The sequence below is a fragment of the Cataglyphis hispanica genome, chromosome 10 (genome assembly GCF_021464435.1).
Source record: "Cataglyphis hispanica isolate Lineage 1 chromosome 10, ULB_Chis1_1.0, whole genome shotgun sequence".
Lineage (NCBI taxonomy): Eukaryota > Metazoa > Arthropoda > Insecta > Hymenoptera > Formicidae > Cataglyphis > Cataglyphis hispanica.
Window position 1 is genome coordinate 5,080,533 of NC_065963.1, and position 20,071 is coordinate 5,100,603.

The 20,071-nt window shown below is 29.2% G+C and overlaps 2 protein-coding genes across 4 annotated transcripts; one reads left to right on the forward strand and one right to left on the reverse strand.

The window, feature by feature from the left end:
• Positions 1–74: 74 nt before the first annotated feature.
• LOC126852597 (probable U2 small nuclear ribonucleoprotein A') lies at positions 75–2,636 on the reverse strand. Of its 2 annotated transcripts, XR_007687844.1 has the most exons (5): positions 1,947–2,636; positions 1,820–1,860; positions 863–1,439; positions 595–697; positions 75–375 (listed from the first exon to the last, which is right to left on the reverse strand). XR_007687844.1 is itself a non-coding variant. In XM_050597560.1 (4 exons), the coding sequence occupies exons 1-4, from the start codon at positions 2,026–2,028 to the stop codon at positions 657–659; spliced, it is 741 nt and encodes a 246-aa protein (XP_050453517.1). In that variant the 5' UTR covers positions 2,029–2,636; the 3' UTR covers positions 458–656. The 2 variants fall into 2 exon arrangements, 1 of the variants encoding a protein (XP_050453517.1); XM_050597560.1 differs by lacking the exon at positions 75–375 and having other exon boundaries at positions 458–697.
• Positions 2,637–10,324: 7,688 nt separating this feature from the next.
• Positions 10,325–19,863, forward strand: LOC126852578 (elongation of very long chain fatty acids protein-like). 2 transcript variants are annotated; one of them, XM_050597526.1, is made up of 4 exons: positions 10,325–10,415; positions 17,628–17,879; positions 17,968–18,211; positions 18,426–19,863. In XM_050597526.1, the coding sequence occupies exons 1-4, from the start codon at positions 10,368–10,370 to the stop codon at positions 18,908–18,910; spliced, it is 1,029 nt and encodes a 342-aa protein (XP_050453483.1). In that variant the 5' UTR covers positions 10,325–10,367; the 3' UTR covers positions 18,911–19,863. The 2 variants fall into 2 exon arrangements, with proteins under 2 accessions (XP_050453483.1, XP_050453485.1); XM_050597528.1 differs by lacking the exon at positions 10,325–10,415 and adding an exon at positions 10,442–10,680.
• The last annotated feature ends 208 nt before the right edge of the window (positions 19,864–20,071 follow it).

Sequence of the window (20,071 nt, forward strand, 5' to 3'; positions counted from 1 at the left end):
AATATTAAAAGCCAGATTGCTGATCTTTGAGAACAACAATAATTATTTATATTTTACAAGTTATTAAATAATAAATTAAAGTTAATTAAATTCAGTCATATATTTTGATAAACTCGCAAACGCAGTTTCTTTCGTTCCATTGATCTCATTGACAAACTAAAAACTAAAAAATTTTTCATAAACTTCAAGATTTTATGAAAATATTTAAAAATAAATAATAAATCAGTTTATCTATTTATCGAGTCAAATTTACTAAAAGTGCGCCCATGAATTTTTATCCCATTAATTCATCAATACCTTACATAAAATATAATATACAAGGAAATTTAATAATAAGAGATGAATTTCTTGAAGGAATTCTTTATTCGGGTTTCGCTGAAATAAACATATTATATATTAAAATTATTGTTCACATATGTAACGAGGAGTAATTTTAAAAATCGCTTCAAGGCTACAATCTTAACATTTTCATCTTTATTTTTATCAAAAGTTGTATTCAAAACGAATGGTTTCTGTGTAGTATATAATTTCTTATCAGCATTATAGATACTGTATTATGTCCTACTCTCTCTTTTCATCAAACAGCATACTTACAATGTGGGTCCCTTCATTTTTTTCAGGCTTACATTATAAACACAACACAGAACGCAAGTTAATTAATCATCATCCTCTTCCATAGGTTCCACAGCTCCGCTTCCTAAATTATCACATGAAAAACATTATATATAAAATGCATTAAAAATGCATTAAAATTATATTGTAAAAATTATTATTGATCACATTGCATTATTTTCACTGTTTCTAAATCCAAGGTATAAGATCTTCAGAAATACTATGCGATAAAATATGCAAGCTCACATACCATTTTGCAGTCGTTCTTCACCCGGTATATGACCAGATTGCAGCAATTTGCTAAGCCTTTGTACCTCTTCCAAGGAAGAGGCGTTTGTGATAGCTTCACGAATTTTGTTACGTTCCTCGGGTGTTGTAAGAGGTTTATCCGCGGCTGAACCCGCTGTTTGAGCCTTCACCTTCTTTGCTATTTCACGTGCCATTTCTTTGCCACGTTGACTTCTGAAGTATTCTATTGCTGCCTCGCGTTCTTTCATTTTAATTTTTCGGAAATCGAGTAATTTGAGTTGCGGAAATCTATACACAACGTATTGTCTGTAGTGTGGCTTAGCTGATACTGGATTTTGGAGTAGACACAAGCTTGTAAGATTTTTCAATTGTGTCAGAGGCTCTAGATCTCCCAATTCTTGTATCATATTGCCAGTTAACATCAACGTATGTAAATTTGGTATGCAATGCTCTAACCCATCAGCAATTCTGACAATACGATTATTATTAAAAAACAAGGTCTGTATTCTTTTCAAAAGTGGGAATCCATCCAGCTTACGTATATCATTATCAGAAAAGTCTATTGTGTCAAATTGATCCTATATAAAATAATAAATAAATAAATTTACCATAATTATAGTATGATAATAAAAAAATTCTTTTTATAATTTTGTATTTTTATTCCAGTTGCTAATAATTGCACAAAAGCATAAATTAACCTGTATGCATAAGTCATGGGAAAAATATGTCTTATACAATATTGAAAGAGTACTTCTATATCCCTAATTAAAAATCGCCACTACATAATATATTGTTTCAAATTTCGTATGAAATCAATTACAAACATCGTGCTATATATGCCATATAAATACAAGAGTTTTTCTTTTTTTTAATTCGATTTTTTTCTAAGTAAACAGTTCATAAGTAAATAGTAATATTCTATTATAAATACAAGTTTATTCGTTAAATATATACTCACCAACGTCGCTCCCAAATTCTCGATGGTAGGTATTTTGTATCCTGTAACAAACACGAACGGAGCAAAAACAGTATAATAAATATGATATATAAAATAAAAATAGCAAATTTAGCATGCTCTCACAAACCTCTGAGATCTAATTCACGATCACGCACAGGATTGATGTATTGCATTGATTGTTCTATCAATTCCGGCGTTAGTTTCACCATTGTGAGTGGCCTACTGGTCAAACTTTTACTTTATAACGAAGTTCCAATTTTCGTTTCGTGATCGACTACGGTATAGCCGGTACACATACACGTTTAATTGTCGATATGCGAGAACAAATATAGGTAATATAAGTAATGATACGAGGAACAATTGGATGCCAATGATGCCATAATAAAAATAACTAGCGACACCAACGATTGAAGATTGAAGCGAGCAACAAAAGCGCGAATATCCGAAATTTATCGACATTAGATACAGCGCCAATTTTTCTACCGACAATTAGTAAGGTAAACTTTGACAGGAAGCCCCGCGTGTTTGCTATGATTCTGATTTTCTTTGCAAGAGATCAAAAGTGTAATATCTATCATCTAAGAAAATAATAAACAAAATTTCGAAAAACCTGGATGAACTGTTCACGAATCCCTTTTTTAAGTATTTCAATTAATTTTAGAAACTTTTTATTTTATTATTAAAGAAAATAAAATAACAAAAAACTGAACGCAATTTTGATTTTATTACTTAATGTAAGTCTCTCTCTCTCTCTCTCTCTCTCTCTCTCTCTCTCTCTCTCTCTCTCTCCCTCCCTCTCTCTTTCTCCCTCTCCCCGATACACGTCTTTTAGAAAAATGTAGTTTTAAAAGAAAAGGTGAATAGATATGAACTTTGTACGTTGCTTTTATAAACTTGTTCACATACTGTCATTCATCAATTCTTAATATGTCTATCTCTATTTCGATAAATAATATTACACAATATCTTTTTTGCGAAATAATAATTTATTGAATATTTAATGAAGATTGCGAGATCTTTAAATATATATGCAAAATGCAATTAAGCAATAATTGCAATCCGAGCCTTAAAGCGTGTATAATAAACAGTAAAAAATGTAAATGTAAGATTATAAGTATATTTAAGTATAAGTATATTTACTAATGGGTACTTTTTGCACCAATGCATGTTTAGGTATTAATTTAAATCGTAATTAGTTATAATAAAGAAAGGAACTAAACTAATAATGTTGTAGTAACAATGAACATTTACATGTGATTTCTTACATGATTCTCTTATAGAAGATTTATGAGACCACATCACACATATCTATTAAATTTATAAGGTAACACTTGTCGAATGTTCATTGTTTAATTATTACAACATTATCATTGCTTAATTCTTATCTTTATTGTAACTAATTTTCGCAATGCATATTCGCGAGCTCCTATAGCTATAGCAACTATATATATTCAAGAATACATATAATTGCGCAAGCAATAAGATCCTTTTTGTTAATCTCGTTATCTCCTAATACAAAATTAATACATTATCATACCTATTTCTTTTTCTGTATTTCCATCTCATTTTCACGATTAGCACTAAATTATCGTCAGGACAAATGTCATTGCAATGATGCAATATAATGCAACATTGATATTTTTTAATCAGTCAAGATTAAAGATCGTAAATTTGAAAAAAAATTATATTATTCTGCAAAATTATCGTACATTCGTTTAGTTCATATGACTACTGATCGTTTTTAATAATTTCAACTTTTAGCTAAGAAAAATATTTGATTACAATTAGCCATAATGTGTTATATACTATTATTGATACATTTTAACAGCTTTAAAATGATTTAATATATCATAATAAAATAGCAAAATAATATAGACCTACAATAATATATTTCTTGAGAAATTTAAAAAGGAAAAATTATTTAATGTTATAGATGTAAAATACTTAGAAACGTAAAAAATTACATTCAATTGGCGGAACAAACTTCCATTTAATCACAAATATAATTTTTAATAACCGAAACAAGAAATTTAAAATGATAGTAGAAACCGACATCACAAATTCATTAATATGTATGATATATGGTATAATTTATAAGTATGAGCAACAGTTTTTATTATTCCAATTATTCAAACGGAAATTGTCTGAAGAAAAAAATTGGAAAATATCTACATTAATATGTATTTACAACACTTGTAAATTGCTTCTATTTAATTTTTATGATTCAATAACAATTATTTTTTGTAAATTATTGACGTATTATATATATATATATATATATATATATATATATATATATATATATATATATAATACGTCAATCATTTACAAAAAATAATTGTTATTGAATCATAAAAAATTAAATACGTTTCTAAGTATTTTACATTTATGACATTAAATATATATATATATATATATATATATCAACATTTTTTTATCAATTTTTATTTTGTCAATAATGATATATATATATATATATATATATATATATATATATATAATTATTGACGTAAAAAATGTTGTTTATCAAATTCTTCGATAAAGAATAAAAACGATGAAATTGCAAATTTTATAAAAAAATATAAAAAGCTAAGTAGAAAAGAGACTTTCTACGTTTAATCTTTTTGACGACAAAATTTATTTTCTGGCGTAAAAATTTTTTTAACGGCTTTTTCATAATTAATAAAAATTTATATAAAAAGATAGCAAAATTTAAAATTCATCAAACACTAATAATGAGAGAAAATTAAAATAAAGATATTTTGGTTATAATAACTAATTGTTAATATAGAGAAATAAATCGCCATACTGTGTCCTAAATGACAAAAGTAATTTTTTAAATATTATTAAGAAAAGATAAAAATTATATCCAATAATACTGCTAAAGAAAAAAAACCAACGCTCTTATATTCAACCTTCGTAAACTAGTTCTACCAATGACTATGGAAATATAGCTATTAAACTAGCTATTGGAAATATTTTTCTATTTCATCATAATAACTACATATAAGTAAGATAATTATATATGTGCCTTCATGTAATCCTTAGCAAAATTGTTGACATATTTAAATTTAATGTATTGAGAGATCCACTAGTATATAATTTTTTAAAGAAGTTTATTAAATTCCACGATCTAAGTCTTCAAGGTCTATTGGTGCTGGAAATGTATTGTGATATTCACACATTAATTCTGCGTTCCTTTACATTGTCAGACTTCTTAGGAGTGTATAATTATTAAATGGAATTTTATTATCCAAATGCGTAATTGAAAACACTTCTATGCACAAATGAGTTGTCAATGACGGATTTTTATTACTAACACTTTGAAATTAAACAGATAATCACATCTTAAAACATATATGTGTGTATAACATTCCTAGATATATATTATTAAATTTGTGAAAATAAATTTAACGATGACATAAATATAAGAAAAAAATAGCTTAATACTATTAATGCATAACAGTTTATTTTTGGAAAATTTTCGTATTTATTTATTTTTTCCGTATTTGTACAATGGAAAGCCATAAGATTCCTGACAAGTTAATGAAGATAAATGAAGTCCCAAGTTAGCCTCGCAAGATTTTTTAAATACCAAGAGATTTTTAGTATTTCAAGAATCTTGAAAAATAACAGAGTTCGGTGCAATTCAAAATATTCAACGCAAAATATTAATGGAAGGCAAAGAAATTTAAACGTCTCTTTATATGTTCTAAAATTAATAAGATTATTTTCGTATATATTAAAAAAAAAAAAATTAATTTTTTTCAGTTCAAAATATCATGTGCATAAGCACATGATGAATTTTATTTACTACTTGTTGACATGAGAGAATATTGCAAAAATCAAAAAAAAATTATCAAAAACTTGGATTTCAACTTTAAATTCTGAAAAAAATAAAATAAATAAAACTAAAGCAATAAGAAATTAAAAAGAAAAAAAAAACAGAATATTTTTTTTAACAATAGAATTATTGATCAAAGTAAGAAAAATAAAAGAAATATTTACAATATTTTTAGATGTTATTTGAATAGCGATCGTAGAGTAGTATTACATTTTGAAGGTAAATAAATGTAACCTTGTTTTTGCGGAAGGCCTCTTATGGCCGTTTTAAGCATAAAGTAAATTCATATGTATATAGGAAATATACTGATCGTCAATCAAGGACTTTGATTCCTCGATCGTCGAATACATAGTGCGCAAATCTTGCGCACAGTTTGAAGGTCAATACATGAATAAATTGATATTTTTTTTGTGAGCGGATAATTACATTGACACGCATAATTGTAAACTAAACTGTTTTGAATTAATAAAAAATTAAAACCGCAAAATGTACTGTCATCATTCAGTTCAAAGAGTATCAAAAATATAAAAAACAGATATAAAAGAGAGCATCATTACAAATGTGATCTATTGTCTTCTTTTAATTTTTTTATAAGATGATTAAGATAGTGTTGTATGGATTGTCTCATTGCGTAAATGGAAAGATCATTGAACGCGGCATAAATATCGAAGGACAACAAGTTTCTCCTGACCAGGATACCCTTTGAGTGTGTGTGCGCTCGCAGGTAGAATGCGAATAAAAATTCCATTATAATGAGCGATCTATTGTCGAAAGGGATACATATAATTCTTTAAAATCCTTTTTTTACCCGCCTTGGGGGCATCCCAAAAGAATCAAGCATTAATTTTGTAACCCTTGCAAAAACGAATGACTGATGAATCAGTGGAATGATCGAGCCGGTGATGTTTCTTCATGGGAGAAACCAGTAAAAAATTTAAATATTTTCTTGGAATCATAAGAAATAATATTATGAATCACGCAAAACATGTATCATTTATTTCATCTGTTTAATTTATCTCCGATGATCGACATCGTATATCTCAGGAAATAAAAACCTAAACATCCAAGAATAAGAAGAACTTAAAAAGTTCATCCTATCAACGGCATGAAAATATTCTTTAATATTTTGATTAATAATTGATTAATAACAAATTGTTTTTCCAGTGGAATTTTTGTGTAAAGTTGTAAATATTTATATTTTAATTACTAAAAGTATAAAGTACGATCGGATTTGAATAAATACAATAAGATGTTTTTAATCAAATATGTAATAGGTAAATGTAAATAAAATATATGTAAATAAAAGATGTTTTTAATTACTTTACATATTTTTTTATTATAATTCTGAAACTGACTAGCGGCATTTTCCTCTATTTCAATTGTATTTACATTTTCTGCTTGCAATAATACCATAATTGTTAATTTAAATTAATTCCAATTATATCAATTGGCTACTATTCTCATTGTGAAAAAAAAAACTTTGTAAAGTAAATATACAAGACGAATATGTTGGATGTCTATGAGAATTGCGCAGGTTGTTGGCTCGTGTTTACGCGAGATAAACAGTAGATATCGACGTATACAAATTGTGCGTGTACATCTCCTGCGTGCAAACAATGTCTTAAACTCGAACGCGCGCACTCGTCATCCTCGCGCTATGCGAATTTTAATTCCATGAACGATAATCACTCGTGGTATGGCAATTAGCGAGTCGCGTAATGGCATGGCCAAGGTCATCCCGGCCAGGCAGTAGCCAACGTAAAATTTTCTTCGCAAGTTAGGCTCGACCTTTGTCTCCTTTATCAACAGTCATTGTTTGCCACCGCTTTGTGGATGCAACGTCACTTCCTTATCCAGCACCCGTGCTTTTAATTTTGCATATTTCATTAATTCCAGCAACAATTTAAAAGAGATGATTAAAGACATCGAAAAAAAGCCGTTGCGTTAAATAATATTTGGAGTAAATCTAAATTCTCTTTTTGAAAATTAAAATAAAACTTTTCAATCATTTATTTTTGAATCTTTTAGATTATACTTCAAGAAAATATCTTCATAATCTAAGTATGTGTATTGTTTGTGTTTATGTTGAAGAGGAAATTATGCATTTTCACTCTGATAAGATTCGATTTATAATCTTTCACTGTACCTAATTTTCTATATTCCAAATTTGTTCATTTTACTGAAACTATTGTAATAATAATATTTCTTATCTTCATTTACTTATTTACTTTATTTACTTATTTACTTATTCGTTACAAATCGCTGTCGCTAAATGTCATATAAATTCGCGCTATTTTTCAGCTTCTGTCAGATACGCGATTAAAATACTCAACGAATGTGAAGTAGCAGTCAACATTCGCTCTCATTGACATTTCACGCCACGCAGATCGTAGACTTGTTCGCCGTGCACACTCTCTTACATATAAAGACCACCCAGTGCCAAAGTTCGTTGTGCGCATCGCGAATAGTAGTAAATTATATGAATAGTTAATGACACTTGTCTTGATTGCGTCTCGATTTTAAGGAATGCGCTCAGATGGCTCTTGCACGCATCTTGAATGCCGATTTCTAATCGATATTGTAGAGATTGTTTACGATTATTACGCGTCACGGACACACTATTCAAACACCCACTTAAAGACACAGTCTAATCGACAGAAAAATACGATGTTTTGATTTACAAGTGCAATTAAGGATTCAAGGACAATTCGACTCCTCAATCTCTCTCTCTCTTTCTCTCTCTCTATTTTCGATTGCAAGTCTTTGCATGTATTCTTGTTAACCAATTTTTTAAAGTTTGATAGATGATTGTAACAAAATATGAACATTCATTATTTATTAATGCGCGCATTAATAAATATATTATAAATGTGTAAAAAATGAAAAAAAGAAAAAATACAATTAAAGAGAGATAGTATGTATGGTGTAATCACACGCATATATATAAAAATGTTAATAAGAAAATTAAGCAGCTCATTGAAAAATGAGCAGAAGAAAAATTTATCTCTTTTCCTGTATTATTATATAAATTATTATACTTTCGCATTTAAATTGACTGATTTTAAATCGTCTTTGATTTTTTGAAACAAAAGATATCAATACTCGAAGCGGTCTATGGAAAAATACAAATTTATTTCACATCGTATTGCGTATGTTTATGTTATTTATTCAAGAAACGAGAGGTAGAAGCACATAATAACATGTTTTGCATAATTAAAATTTTTGTGCTGCTTATGTTGAAGAAGAAATATAATTATATATATGTATGTGTATACATATAAATAATACAAAAATAATATACAAACTATAAATTATATAAATTAATCACCACATGCATGAATGATTAAATATAGTACATTAAAATATATATATATATATATATATATATATATATATATATATATATATATATAACAAAAAGCAGAATGTAAAAGTAAAAAATTAGTAAATAAATATTAATATTTTATTTGCAAGATGCACTATTTCAGATAATATGACAGTATAATAATTATCAATGGTATTTAATTAAAACTGTTACATTGTCATACATACATATATGCTTAATATTAGAAAATGTAATAAAAGAAAGAGAAAATTATTGCATATAATACAAGTGCATTTTAAGTCAAACATATTAAAATTTAATCATAAAAATTAGACGTTTGCAAGATGTTAAAATTCTCATAGAAAACATTCAATGTCACCAAATGCTTGTCATTATCGGCACGTAAAGAAATAAATCGTGCATTATTATAATCTTTACGAAAGATTGTTAGCTTGCAAAGAATAAAATATAAGAAGTTACTCGCACCCATGAACTCTACAGGAAATACATGCGCATTTTAATTGTATAACTTGTGTTCAAAATAATTAAGACTAAGATAATTAAAATAATTATACATATGTATGTATGTATATGCTAATTTCGTATTGTATTCCTTGTGACTTTTTTATATATTCTCAAAAGAAAATATCTATCGAGGACATATTCATACACATGTCGCCCACTCTATATTGATTGGATTCTAACTGACTTTGTATCAAAAATATGTTACTTGTTTCATTTGTAACCGTTTATTAATTTGATCAAGTATCAAGAATTTTTTTCAGCTTACTTTTAATATTATTTGTTTATATTTATATTGAATTTCTGCGATTTTTTTATGTTAAATGCACATATGCATATATGTATGCTTAATAAGAATGATTTTCTATGCTAATTTCATATTATATTTCTTGTGATTTTTTTATATATAAGTGCCCTCCAATAATGCATATATATACAATAATGTATATATCGCACATTTATATACTTTATACATTTATACATTGTATTTGTTATCTAAAGATTGCAATCTATTTATACGATTGATTATAAAGGGGGAGATAGATTATTTTTCAACTAAATTTTTTCAGACATTTTGACATGATACAGAATTTTTCAATGTTGCCAATTTTACACTCGTCAAATAAATTCGTGAAAATGACAAGTATCTTTGCGCGGACACTTTGTATTCTTCATATCACTACTATAATTTTATTCAGTTATATGGAAAAAAAAAAACTCGGACGTTCACTGTGTATGAGAATCGCGACCGAATAACGCACAATAGTCAAACCGCATCGTCATTCGCGATCGCGGAGTGTCTTATATTCTCTTCTTCTCCCCCACAGGGATGATTGTAAAAGCGTGAATCCGCGCGAATGGGGAAGGTGCCTAATTTACGACACGCTCACGAAGTTGTTACACAGGTATAAGAGACGATATAAGGCCCCTGCAAGGACGGTGCGGCCTCAGTTTGTCGACAGCTGTCTCGCGACATAGATAATCACTCTCGTTGGTATCCATACCACGATTTATTTATTTTTTCGGGTGTATTGCTCGCGATTATTGCTCGTGATCAAAACTCGTTCGCGAATTCGACGCCGTGTCCGCGGTGAAACTTGTATGTAGACGCATCTTCTTCCGCACTGGCGGGATTTCATAACGATAGAAGCACGCGGAGAATAGCGAACAGTGAGTATTACACGTGGTTTCACGTGTTCCGCGTATATCGCTGTTACTTATACACGGAGCCGTTATTAGGCAGTACGTAATGTAGGCTCCGGCGTAGGACGCAAAATTTTAATAAACGCCAATAATTTTTGAAGTGTCCAAAAATATGTGGAAATTGATAGCTTGGTCTGCGATGACCTTACTCGGTTCAATGCCGTCCACTTGTAGAACCACGTTTAACCGCAAATAGAACTCATTAGCAATTCTTTTAATCGAAACGGAAGTGACCACAATTACAAGAATATTAAAGAACATTCGCAAAGGCTAAGACCAAAAAACATAATTTATAAATTGCTTTCATTTTATGTTTTCACAAAACATATTATTAAGAAAAAAGATATAAAATATATTAACCTTCGACAATTTTAAAACAAATACAAAAATAAAACATATATAGAAAAATTTAAAAATATAAAATATGTAAATAAGCAAAAAGAGATTTTTTTATTTGCCTTTGCAGCTTCGCGCAAATTCCAGCGATACGACGCCGTTTATATGACATTATCATCGGCTATTTACACGATTATTATCTACGACTAAGCATATTCAATCAATAAGTATACAATTAGTGTACAAAATATGTACACGCGATAACTATATTGTCTTCCGCTTCATTTCCACAGACATTTTACACAAAAAGACATGCAATTTACAGATATTTTTTTCATTTTTTACAAACATTTTTTTCTAAAACAGTCAAATTATATTATTTACGCAATATAACAAACGTTTTTTAAATATTAAAGAGAAATTTGATTCGATTAAAATTCTCGATTGTATATTGCATCCTTCGTGTATATTTTCATATGATTATCGCTATAAATATCCATATATTTATTTACGAGTAATCTTTACGCGAATTTGTTTGAAAAAAATATTATATATTATATTAATACAATATGAAAAAATATATTAACAAACATATACATACATATTGCGTTATGTGAGAAGTGTTACCTATCAAATCTATTATACTCGATTTGTGCACAAAACAGACACAAGAGTGAATTGTACTCCGAAATATATATTTATTATTAACATGTCGAATATCAAGTCATTCAAGTCATTCAAGAATTATGTAATAGGGATAATCGACTTTGATGTATTTTGTTTATGTATGTATGCAATGCAACGCATATATGAACAACAAAAAAGCAAAGTAAATAAAGTAATGAATAGATTTGTAAAAAAGAAAAATGACACGGATATCACTTGCAAATATGTTATTTTAAAAAATCTAAAATTAATATTTATGTTCGAGTTGCTCATGAAAAAAAAGTAGTTAACATAAAAATAAACTATTTAATTATAAGTATTTTGTGTAGATTTAAAGATATTTCTCTCAATCGAATTAAAACTCTTCTAACTGCATCTAAAAATTTATAAATTTTAATCTAATAAATATTAATAATTTACTTATTTTTTATTGCATAGAATATCAATTAATTCTTTATTTTATCGAATACCTTTTAATATTTAAATAAGCTCACATATCGCAGGTACAATAAACTCTCCGAAAAATTGTACATGGAGATTTCAGTATTTTATTAGTATCGTGTTTCACAAGTAATCATCAAAGAAAAATACACACATATTTAATTATTATAATAAATAAAATATTAATTTATGAAACAAATAATAAATTTTTTTAAAAAGAAAAAAATTTTTGAAAAAGATAAGATACATATCAACAAATTATTAATTAATTAACTGTTTTAACTTGCCGATCAATAATTAGATTAATTGTTTAAATAATTTGTTTTATTGCAGAAAAGTTAGCACTCTCCGATGCTCTGATACTTTCAATTTTCTCACAAAAACATATTTGTTTTAATATATATTTTTGATTTAATAATATCATTCTATTTAATAATAATTATTAATCTCATCAGATTACTTAATAAATCTTGAAAAAATATTCTCGTAATCATAATTTTATATCTGTAAATAATATATTTGAATCTAAACCAATTTAAATTTTAATCAATTATTTTCTCAAACTAACAAAATATACTCTTTTGAATTTTTAAAAAAAATACAAAAAGAAATCTGTTTTCTCTAGAGATCTTCAAATATTTTTAATATTTATGAAATAAATTTCCATATTATAGAAACATTCTTTAAAATAAAAATGTAAATGTGTAAATTCCTGTTGTAGCTATTAATCTATTATTAGATATTTAAAAATATTAATTTAACATTATCATTATAGCACCGTAATAATCTAGGAAAGATTGATACCTTGTAGCGGAACAAAACTATCGGTCGTCCTTCATAAACTTTCCAATCTTTTTTTTTTTTTTCTCAACACATACCGCACTTAAGAAAATATTTTTCTTCATTCCCCAAGTGGTCGCGAGCGAATTCCTTTGATCGAACATAAAAAGCCGTAACGAAAAGGGGGTTAAGATCAGAGACATGCTTTACACTAAGCACGTGCAACGTAACATTATTGGAAACGCATATTAATAAACGCTTATCTTAATGGATCAAAAAGTCGCAGTACACTTTCATTATAAATAGATAAAGATAAATGCAACAGAATGCATCTGACTCGTCAAACAAGTGGCACTTAAATATCGCGATAATTCAAATTGCATCAGGAGGCAAGCGCGGGACATTTTTTCGTATTATTTTCTTGCATAGTTGCGTTGAAATACGCGTGATAATTATCATTCGAGAAAACGAACAAAGAAGCAATTTGAATTTTATGAGATCAGAGTCCGCGCGTACAATCGCGCGAAAATGAACTGTAAACTCTTCGCATGTGAATAGGGAAGGAAATCTTGACAGAGGCGGGTGCACATATAAAATGAATGCAGCTTTATCGAAGACGATATCACGGAAATTCCGCGGCATAATTATCACAACTTCAACTTGATTTATGATCGTGCCTCGAAGCAAACTGTGTTTGCAAATTCTATTACGCATTCCACCGTCAAGAGATAGAGATTGTTCGTCAAACGGTTTCAGAATTGCTCAGAAAATTAGCTGTAACGTTTAAATCATTGATCACGAGAAACTTTTCCGTTTTGCAAATCAGAATATTTGCGAATAAGTTAAGCAACAGTAGCATTTCTTACTACTGTTTAACGATATCACTTATACAATGTAAAGACAACCTATAATGAAGAAAATTTATTAGTATTATTAAAATAAGTATGAAAAAAAGTTAGACGTTGCATAAGTTGCAAGAATGTCAATCTACATCGCGGAATATAATTAAACCAACTTATATAGTATCTAGTTAGTATTTGCTTTGGCTCACGTGACTGTACGTGATTTGTATATCTCTGAGTAACACAATTTTATTAAGTAGAAAAAAAGAAAGAAAAATAATATAGGAAATATGTGCATGTTTATGTACATGTAGATGTATATAGGTAACATATTATTAAGAAAGAATTGTTTTCGACCACAGAGATATATCCACTCGAATGCGCCGGAGACCCTAGCTATAAATAAGCTTTTTTTCGTCGCCCAATGATGCAAATTAAACTTCGATGTCTACGATTAGATATTGCGCATCTTTAAAAACATTCGTTTGGCATTAACCGCAACAGTTGCTGCAGGTGTAAGCGGTCGTGACGCGGCGGTGCGGAGGAGCACACGCGAACAGAATTACATGACGTATCGTGCGACTATGAATCCAGGACGCATGCGAGGGACGCATTTTTTCGCGGCGAGAACGAGTTCTTTAGCATACAGTCTTTGGTGAAGCGGCTTTACTTTTCCTTTCCGCAGCGAATGCGCGGATTGCAAAATCCCGCGAGTAACTCGTGTTTGACGTTTATCGCGGGTAATGAGTTCCGTTTTCGTGAATCAGTTGAATCGCAAAGTCTTAAAGAAAGATGCGAAGAAGGACGCTCGGTTTTTTTACCCTTTTAAAAAATTCAGTGAATCCGAGAGAGAAGGATAATGAATTAATGAAGCGATTAAGAACGGACGGTATACCAAGCTATTTCAAAATACCTTGTATTGACAAGGGGAACTGGACCAACAGGTTTTGTGACGAATGCACTCGCGAATGCCTATTTGTATCATTAAATTAGTAAGTCATGAAAAAATCGACTTCTAATGCACCAATGTACGACTGTATGCCGCTGTGTGTTTGATAACTTCTGCATCTTATTTCTCACTTAAATTCTGTTACAAAAGTAAAATCACGAAAGTATAAAATGAGCTATCTTTCACAATACATAGCAAGTTTCTAACTTCTAGTTATAATTCAGCGTTTGAAAAAATAATACATCATTTCATATTCTTAACGCAATTATATTCACAATTTAAAAAATACCTTCTTATTAAAACTACCGAATTTCTTGTTATAAAACAATGCCAAGGAAAATTATTGCCAATTTCCAAAATAGTAAGTCTTCATAACAAAATTTCCAATTAAAAATTCAATTTAATTCATATAAAATTAATATAAAAAAATAATTTTTTTTATATTTCTTTATTTTCAGCTAATTGCTTAAAATTTATTGACATCATGGAATTCTCTTATTGGAGAGAGACTACACACTCTACTACAACTTGTTTAAAGAATCTATAATTAGTAGAAGAATACTATTAAATCGTATATTAAATGCTTGTCACAATGTTGTGCGCGTTACTATAAGTTTAGCTAGCTTTTTCATTGTAGAAATAAAAATCAAATATTGATATGCACATACGTATTTTTTAACGCGTTGAAAATGTCGCATACAAAACAATATTAATGAGATAAAGTCATTTATAATCGCAATCAATTTTTGCAAAATACTCTATAATAAAAATATAGAAAGATAGAATTGTGTACGATGAGAGAATATTTTGTAATTTGTAATACTATATTACAAGATACTAGTCATTAAAATGTTACAAATATAAAGTAAAGTCAGATGTTTAAAGTGCACTTTGTCACATCTACTTTTCCAATTGTTTATTCTAATTCCGTAGAACATAATATAATTTTAGTACAAACTCATATTCTTTTCGTAAATATATTTCTTTCGACATAATATTCGTTTAAAATTTTTCCTACGTACAAACGTGATAAGTTTTTATACATAAAATATTTTAATTATGGAAATAAAAAAGAGTTACGTTTTCTATGCGAGTTGAAGAAAATTTTGGATTCGTGTAATTAAAAGAATCATGTTCCGCGAAATCTTTTTATGTAATGTTCGACAAAAGATACACTAATAAAATATAATATTGCCTTCGACATTATTATATTTCCAAAACTAAAAAAAATTTCATACTCCCCGCAGAAATGAAGACTGCGGCGCAAAGGCGCACTTATTTTTGCGTTTGTGTATTGTAAAATAACGCGATACAAATATCGAGAATTTCCGACAAGTTTTAATCAGTGAAAGGACAGACCTAATCTTTCATCATCGGAAAGCCACGATCCGCAAATCCTCCATCATTCGCGTCACCTGCACCATAGATCAAAATCAAGTCGCGCGTCTTGCGATCTAATGAGGTCGAGGTTGAGAGTTCGTCGAGGTGCAGAAACCGTTCCGTTTACTTTCGTTGCGTACTTCGCGGTTTAACCAGATAAGTAAAAAAGAACTTAAAAGTAAAAGTCACACGCGACATGACGATGTATGTTAGATAATATATTTTGAATTGCTATTTTTTGTATGGCTAATATATAAAGGATTTTACTTATAATGTAAAATTGAAATTTTTTTATTCAATATTCTATCAATATATTATCAATTGTTAATTAATCGATTTTCTTAAGATAAAATGCTTACTTTAAATCAAATCTAATCATTTACTTAAAAAGATTTTATTTGATACTTATTTTTTTATATTATATCATATTATTGAAATCAAATCTTGAATCAAAAACAAGTTCAATTTGAGAGTAGTAAATATAATACATAAAAATTAAAATTTAGATGTGCACTTGTCTCTTTTATTTGAATTCTATTAATTATTGAGCTACAATCGATGTAGATTGATCGAGATAAAGCAGTTTTCTTTAGAGTTTTTCTGTTTGTTTGCGTTCACAATCGCATAGTATAGTGAACATCGAACTCTATAAACTCATCGATGTCGTTCAATTATGCAGTAAAAAGAAACATGTTGTCGGTTCTTATTGTTAGTTCCTAGTTTTACAGCAACTATTTTATGCACGTGTGTTTAAAACGTACACTTAAGCCGTGTTGCTCAAGCAATAAATATAGTCATTTGTCATGAGGGATATATCGATAATACTAGACGGTTTTATTAAAAATCTTATATAATAATATCCATAGCATTCAATTATTAAACTATATCAATATTTTTTTCCCTTACTTTCTACATTTTTTGGTCTACTTCCTGCAAAAAACAATATCAGTTTTAGAACTAGATTGCTATACAGGATGTCTGAATAATTAGCCCATCCGTAATGTGCAGGTAGAGCGGATTAAACCGAGCAGAAAAGTCCTTTACCATTCTGCGATTTTCGTTATAACTATTGAAAAATTAATTAAAAAGGATCGATCAATTTGCGCGAGCGAGAAAAGACGGCTCAAAAATATGCAAAGGTCATTAAACGCGCGACAAAGTTTTGGGAAGAGCGCTTTATAAATGACAACAGTTACATACGAACGATAATGATGGATTCTCGTGTTCTATCACAGATCATTGCCGTCGATATCAGGCCATCCTTTCTTATCGCGTAAATTGTTTTTAATTAATTTCTCTAATTAATTAATTATTACAAAAATCGCAAAACAGTCGAAAACTTTTCCATTCGATTTAATCCGTTCTACCAGCACATTACAGATGGAGAAATTATTATCAGACATCCCGTATAGCAATCTAGTTCTAAAACTGATATTGTTTTTTATAGCTATAATTTAATCAAATGATAAAAATGATGATTCGAATAATATAGCAATGACAAAATACTATTTTACTTTTAGATGCAGCAATTGATACGATTGATATACGATGGCTATCGAGACCTTATGGACAACAAGAGCGATCCCAGGGTCAACAATTGGGCTATGATGAGCAGCCCGTTTCCTACGCTAGCGATTTGCTTATTCTACGCTTATTTTGTTAAGGTCCTCGGACCAAAGCTGATGGAGAATCGAAAAGCCTTCGATCTCAGAAGAGTGATGATATGGTACAATCTCTTTCAAGTAATATTTTCGTCATGGTTATTCTACGAAGTAAGTTGCTTGCATACACATTATCGGATTTTATCGGAAGCAAATTTCATTGAGATAATCTGTGTTCTTTATTTCATTTTTTTCGTAGGCCTGGGTTGCCGGCTGGGGTGGACACTACTCTTTCAAGTGTCAGCCGGTCGATTACTCGTATAATCCAATCGCATTACGGATGGCGCGAGGTTGCTGGTGGTACTACATCTCTAAGTTCATTGAATTCACAGACACAATCTTCTTTGTATTAAGGAAAAAGAATGATCACATTAGCACCCTCCATGTTATTCATCACGGCTGCATGCCTATGTCCGTTTGGTTCGGAGTTAAGTTCACTCCTGGTAAGCGCTCGCTATCTTTTATTATTTTATTTACAGAACGCGATTGCTCATCTTGAAACTCAAATCTGTGTATGGAATTTTATTATTATCAATACAAGAAGAGTTAGTCTATTTTCTTAAAGTGCTCTGATTTATTTCAATATTAAAAAAAAAAAAATATTAATCCTTGTCTGTAAAATCTTTTATAATCCCAATATCTATCAATGTATTTTAGGCGGTCACAGCAGCTTCTTCGGTTTCCTGAATACTTTTGTACACATCGTAATGTACTCGTATTATCTTCTGGCGGCGCTCGGCTCACAAATACAGCCGTATCTATGGTGGAAGAAATATCTGACGGCCCTGCAGATGGTCCAGTTTATTCTCGTGATGATTCACGCATTCCAGCTGCTCTTCATCGAGTGCAACTACCCGAAGGCCTTTGTTTGGTTGATCGGTATGCATGCCGTGATGTTTTACTTCCTTTTCCGCGGCTTCTACAAGAAAGCGTACAAGAAGAAGGATTCGAAAAATGTGTCTGTTAAGCGAAAGGTCCTCAAAGACGATAAGGAGCAAGATACGCAAAGTTTCCAGAACGATATCAAGGAGAACAAAAACGACGTAATATATGCGAACCAATATAAAATGGCTACCGGTTACATCTCGGACAGCGGTCTTAGGAATCGCGTGTTCATCGACAATCGAGGCTTTGACGAATGATGACAAGCCGATGTTTAAAGAGACTTCAATTGCACATCGAATGTACATTTAGCTGCGAATCATATAAAACGCTCTGCGCGATCAAATATAAAAAAAGTCAAGATTCAGAGACCAGACTAAAAAAATCCAGAGAAAGAAATGAAAAAGTAGAAAGAAAAGCACGTTAGACGTCTTTTCATAATTTCTGTTAGTGAACTTAGTATCATTCTCTCTGAATTTCTAGGTAAAGTTTTTTATGTGTAGAGAATGCTTTTGTAATTTTTGTGTTATGTAAGTGTATATGTATGAATGCCTGTATTTGTTAGTGTATTGCAAGAGGTGGAAACAGACTAGATAAACTGCTAACAAGATTGCCAAGATTAACAAAATATTGTTTTTCTTAATTAATGAATCAAAATGCACGCACATTGATTCTTCTATAAATTATTTATTATGAATTATTCTTTTCTTTAAAGAATATTCTAAATTTCTTTGGTTATATGATCCTATTTAATTTTTGACATTTGAAAAAAATTTTCAGTCCACATCAGATCTGTGATGAATTTTAATTGCAAGTTAATAAAAAATTCTTTGACAAGAGCTTCCACTAATGAATTATTTTATTCTTTTATTTTTAATTAATAGAAAGCAAATTATTTTCATTTATATTTTTGCTATTAATATTAATTACAAAATATATTTTGTCTTCCAGAAAATTAAAAAAAAAAAATTACATTACTAAGTAAATATATATAAGATAAGCACATTTCATCATATATATTGCCGGCCAAAAGTTTGGATACAACATTAAAAGTCTAGATATTATAAAAATGTTATTGATGTAGTTTGTATTTATATTAGAGATAAATGATTATTTTGTAATGAATGCTGCATATTTTCCCAATATCTTATGAACAAAATTGAAACAGCTTTTATACTAAATTTCTTTTGTAAAATAAAGACTAATCGAGCAATGTGCTTACATCTTTCAAAATTAATGTAATTATATATCAATACACTTTTCCGTATGTTTCCTGTTAAACAAATAAAGAAACATTTTTTTTGTATATGTCAAAGTATTAGGCAAAATTTACTCTTTGGCATAAGTTGTTTCCAAGATTTAAAAACTAAATCTTATATAACATAAAAATTTTATTTACAAAAGACAGAAGTTCTGTTAAT

Coding starts and splice junctions, on each gene's coding strand:
- LOC126852578 (XM_050597526.1), top strand. CDS start 10,368: ATGGGGAAGGTGCCTAATTTACGACACGCTCACGAAGTTGTTACACAG. Junction 10,416..17,627: donor CTCACGAAGTTGTTACACAG/GTATAAGAGACG, acceptor TTTTACTTTTAG/ATGCAGCAATTGATACGATT. Junction 17,880..17,967: donor CGTCATGGTTATTCTACGAA/GTAAGTTGCTTG, acceptor TTTTTTTCGTAG/GCCTGGGTTGCCGGCTGGGG.
- LOC126852597 (XM_050597560.1), bottom strand. CDS start 2,028: ATGGTGAAACTAACGCCGGAATTGATAGAACAATCAATGCAATACATC. Junction 1,861..1,946: donor TCGTGAATTAGATCTCAGAG/GTTTGTGAGAGC, acceptor TGTTTGTTACAG/GATACAAAATACCTACCATC. Junction 698..862: donor TGAAGAACGACTGCAAAATG/GTATGTGAGCTT, acceptor GTGATAATTTAG/GAAGCGGAGCTGTGGAACCT.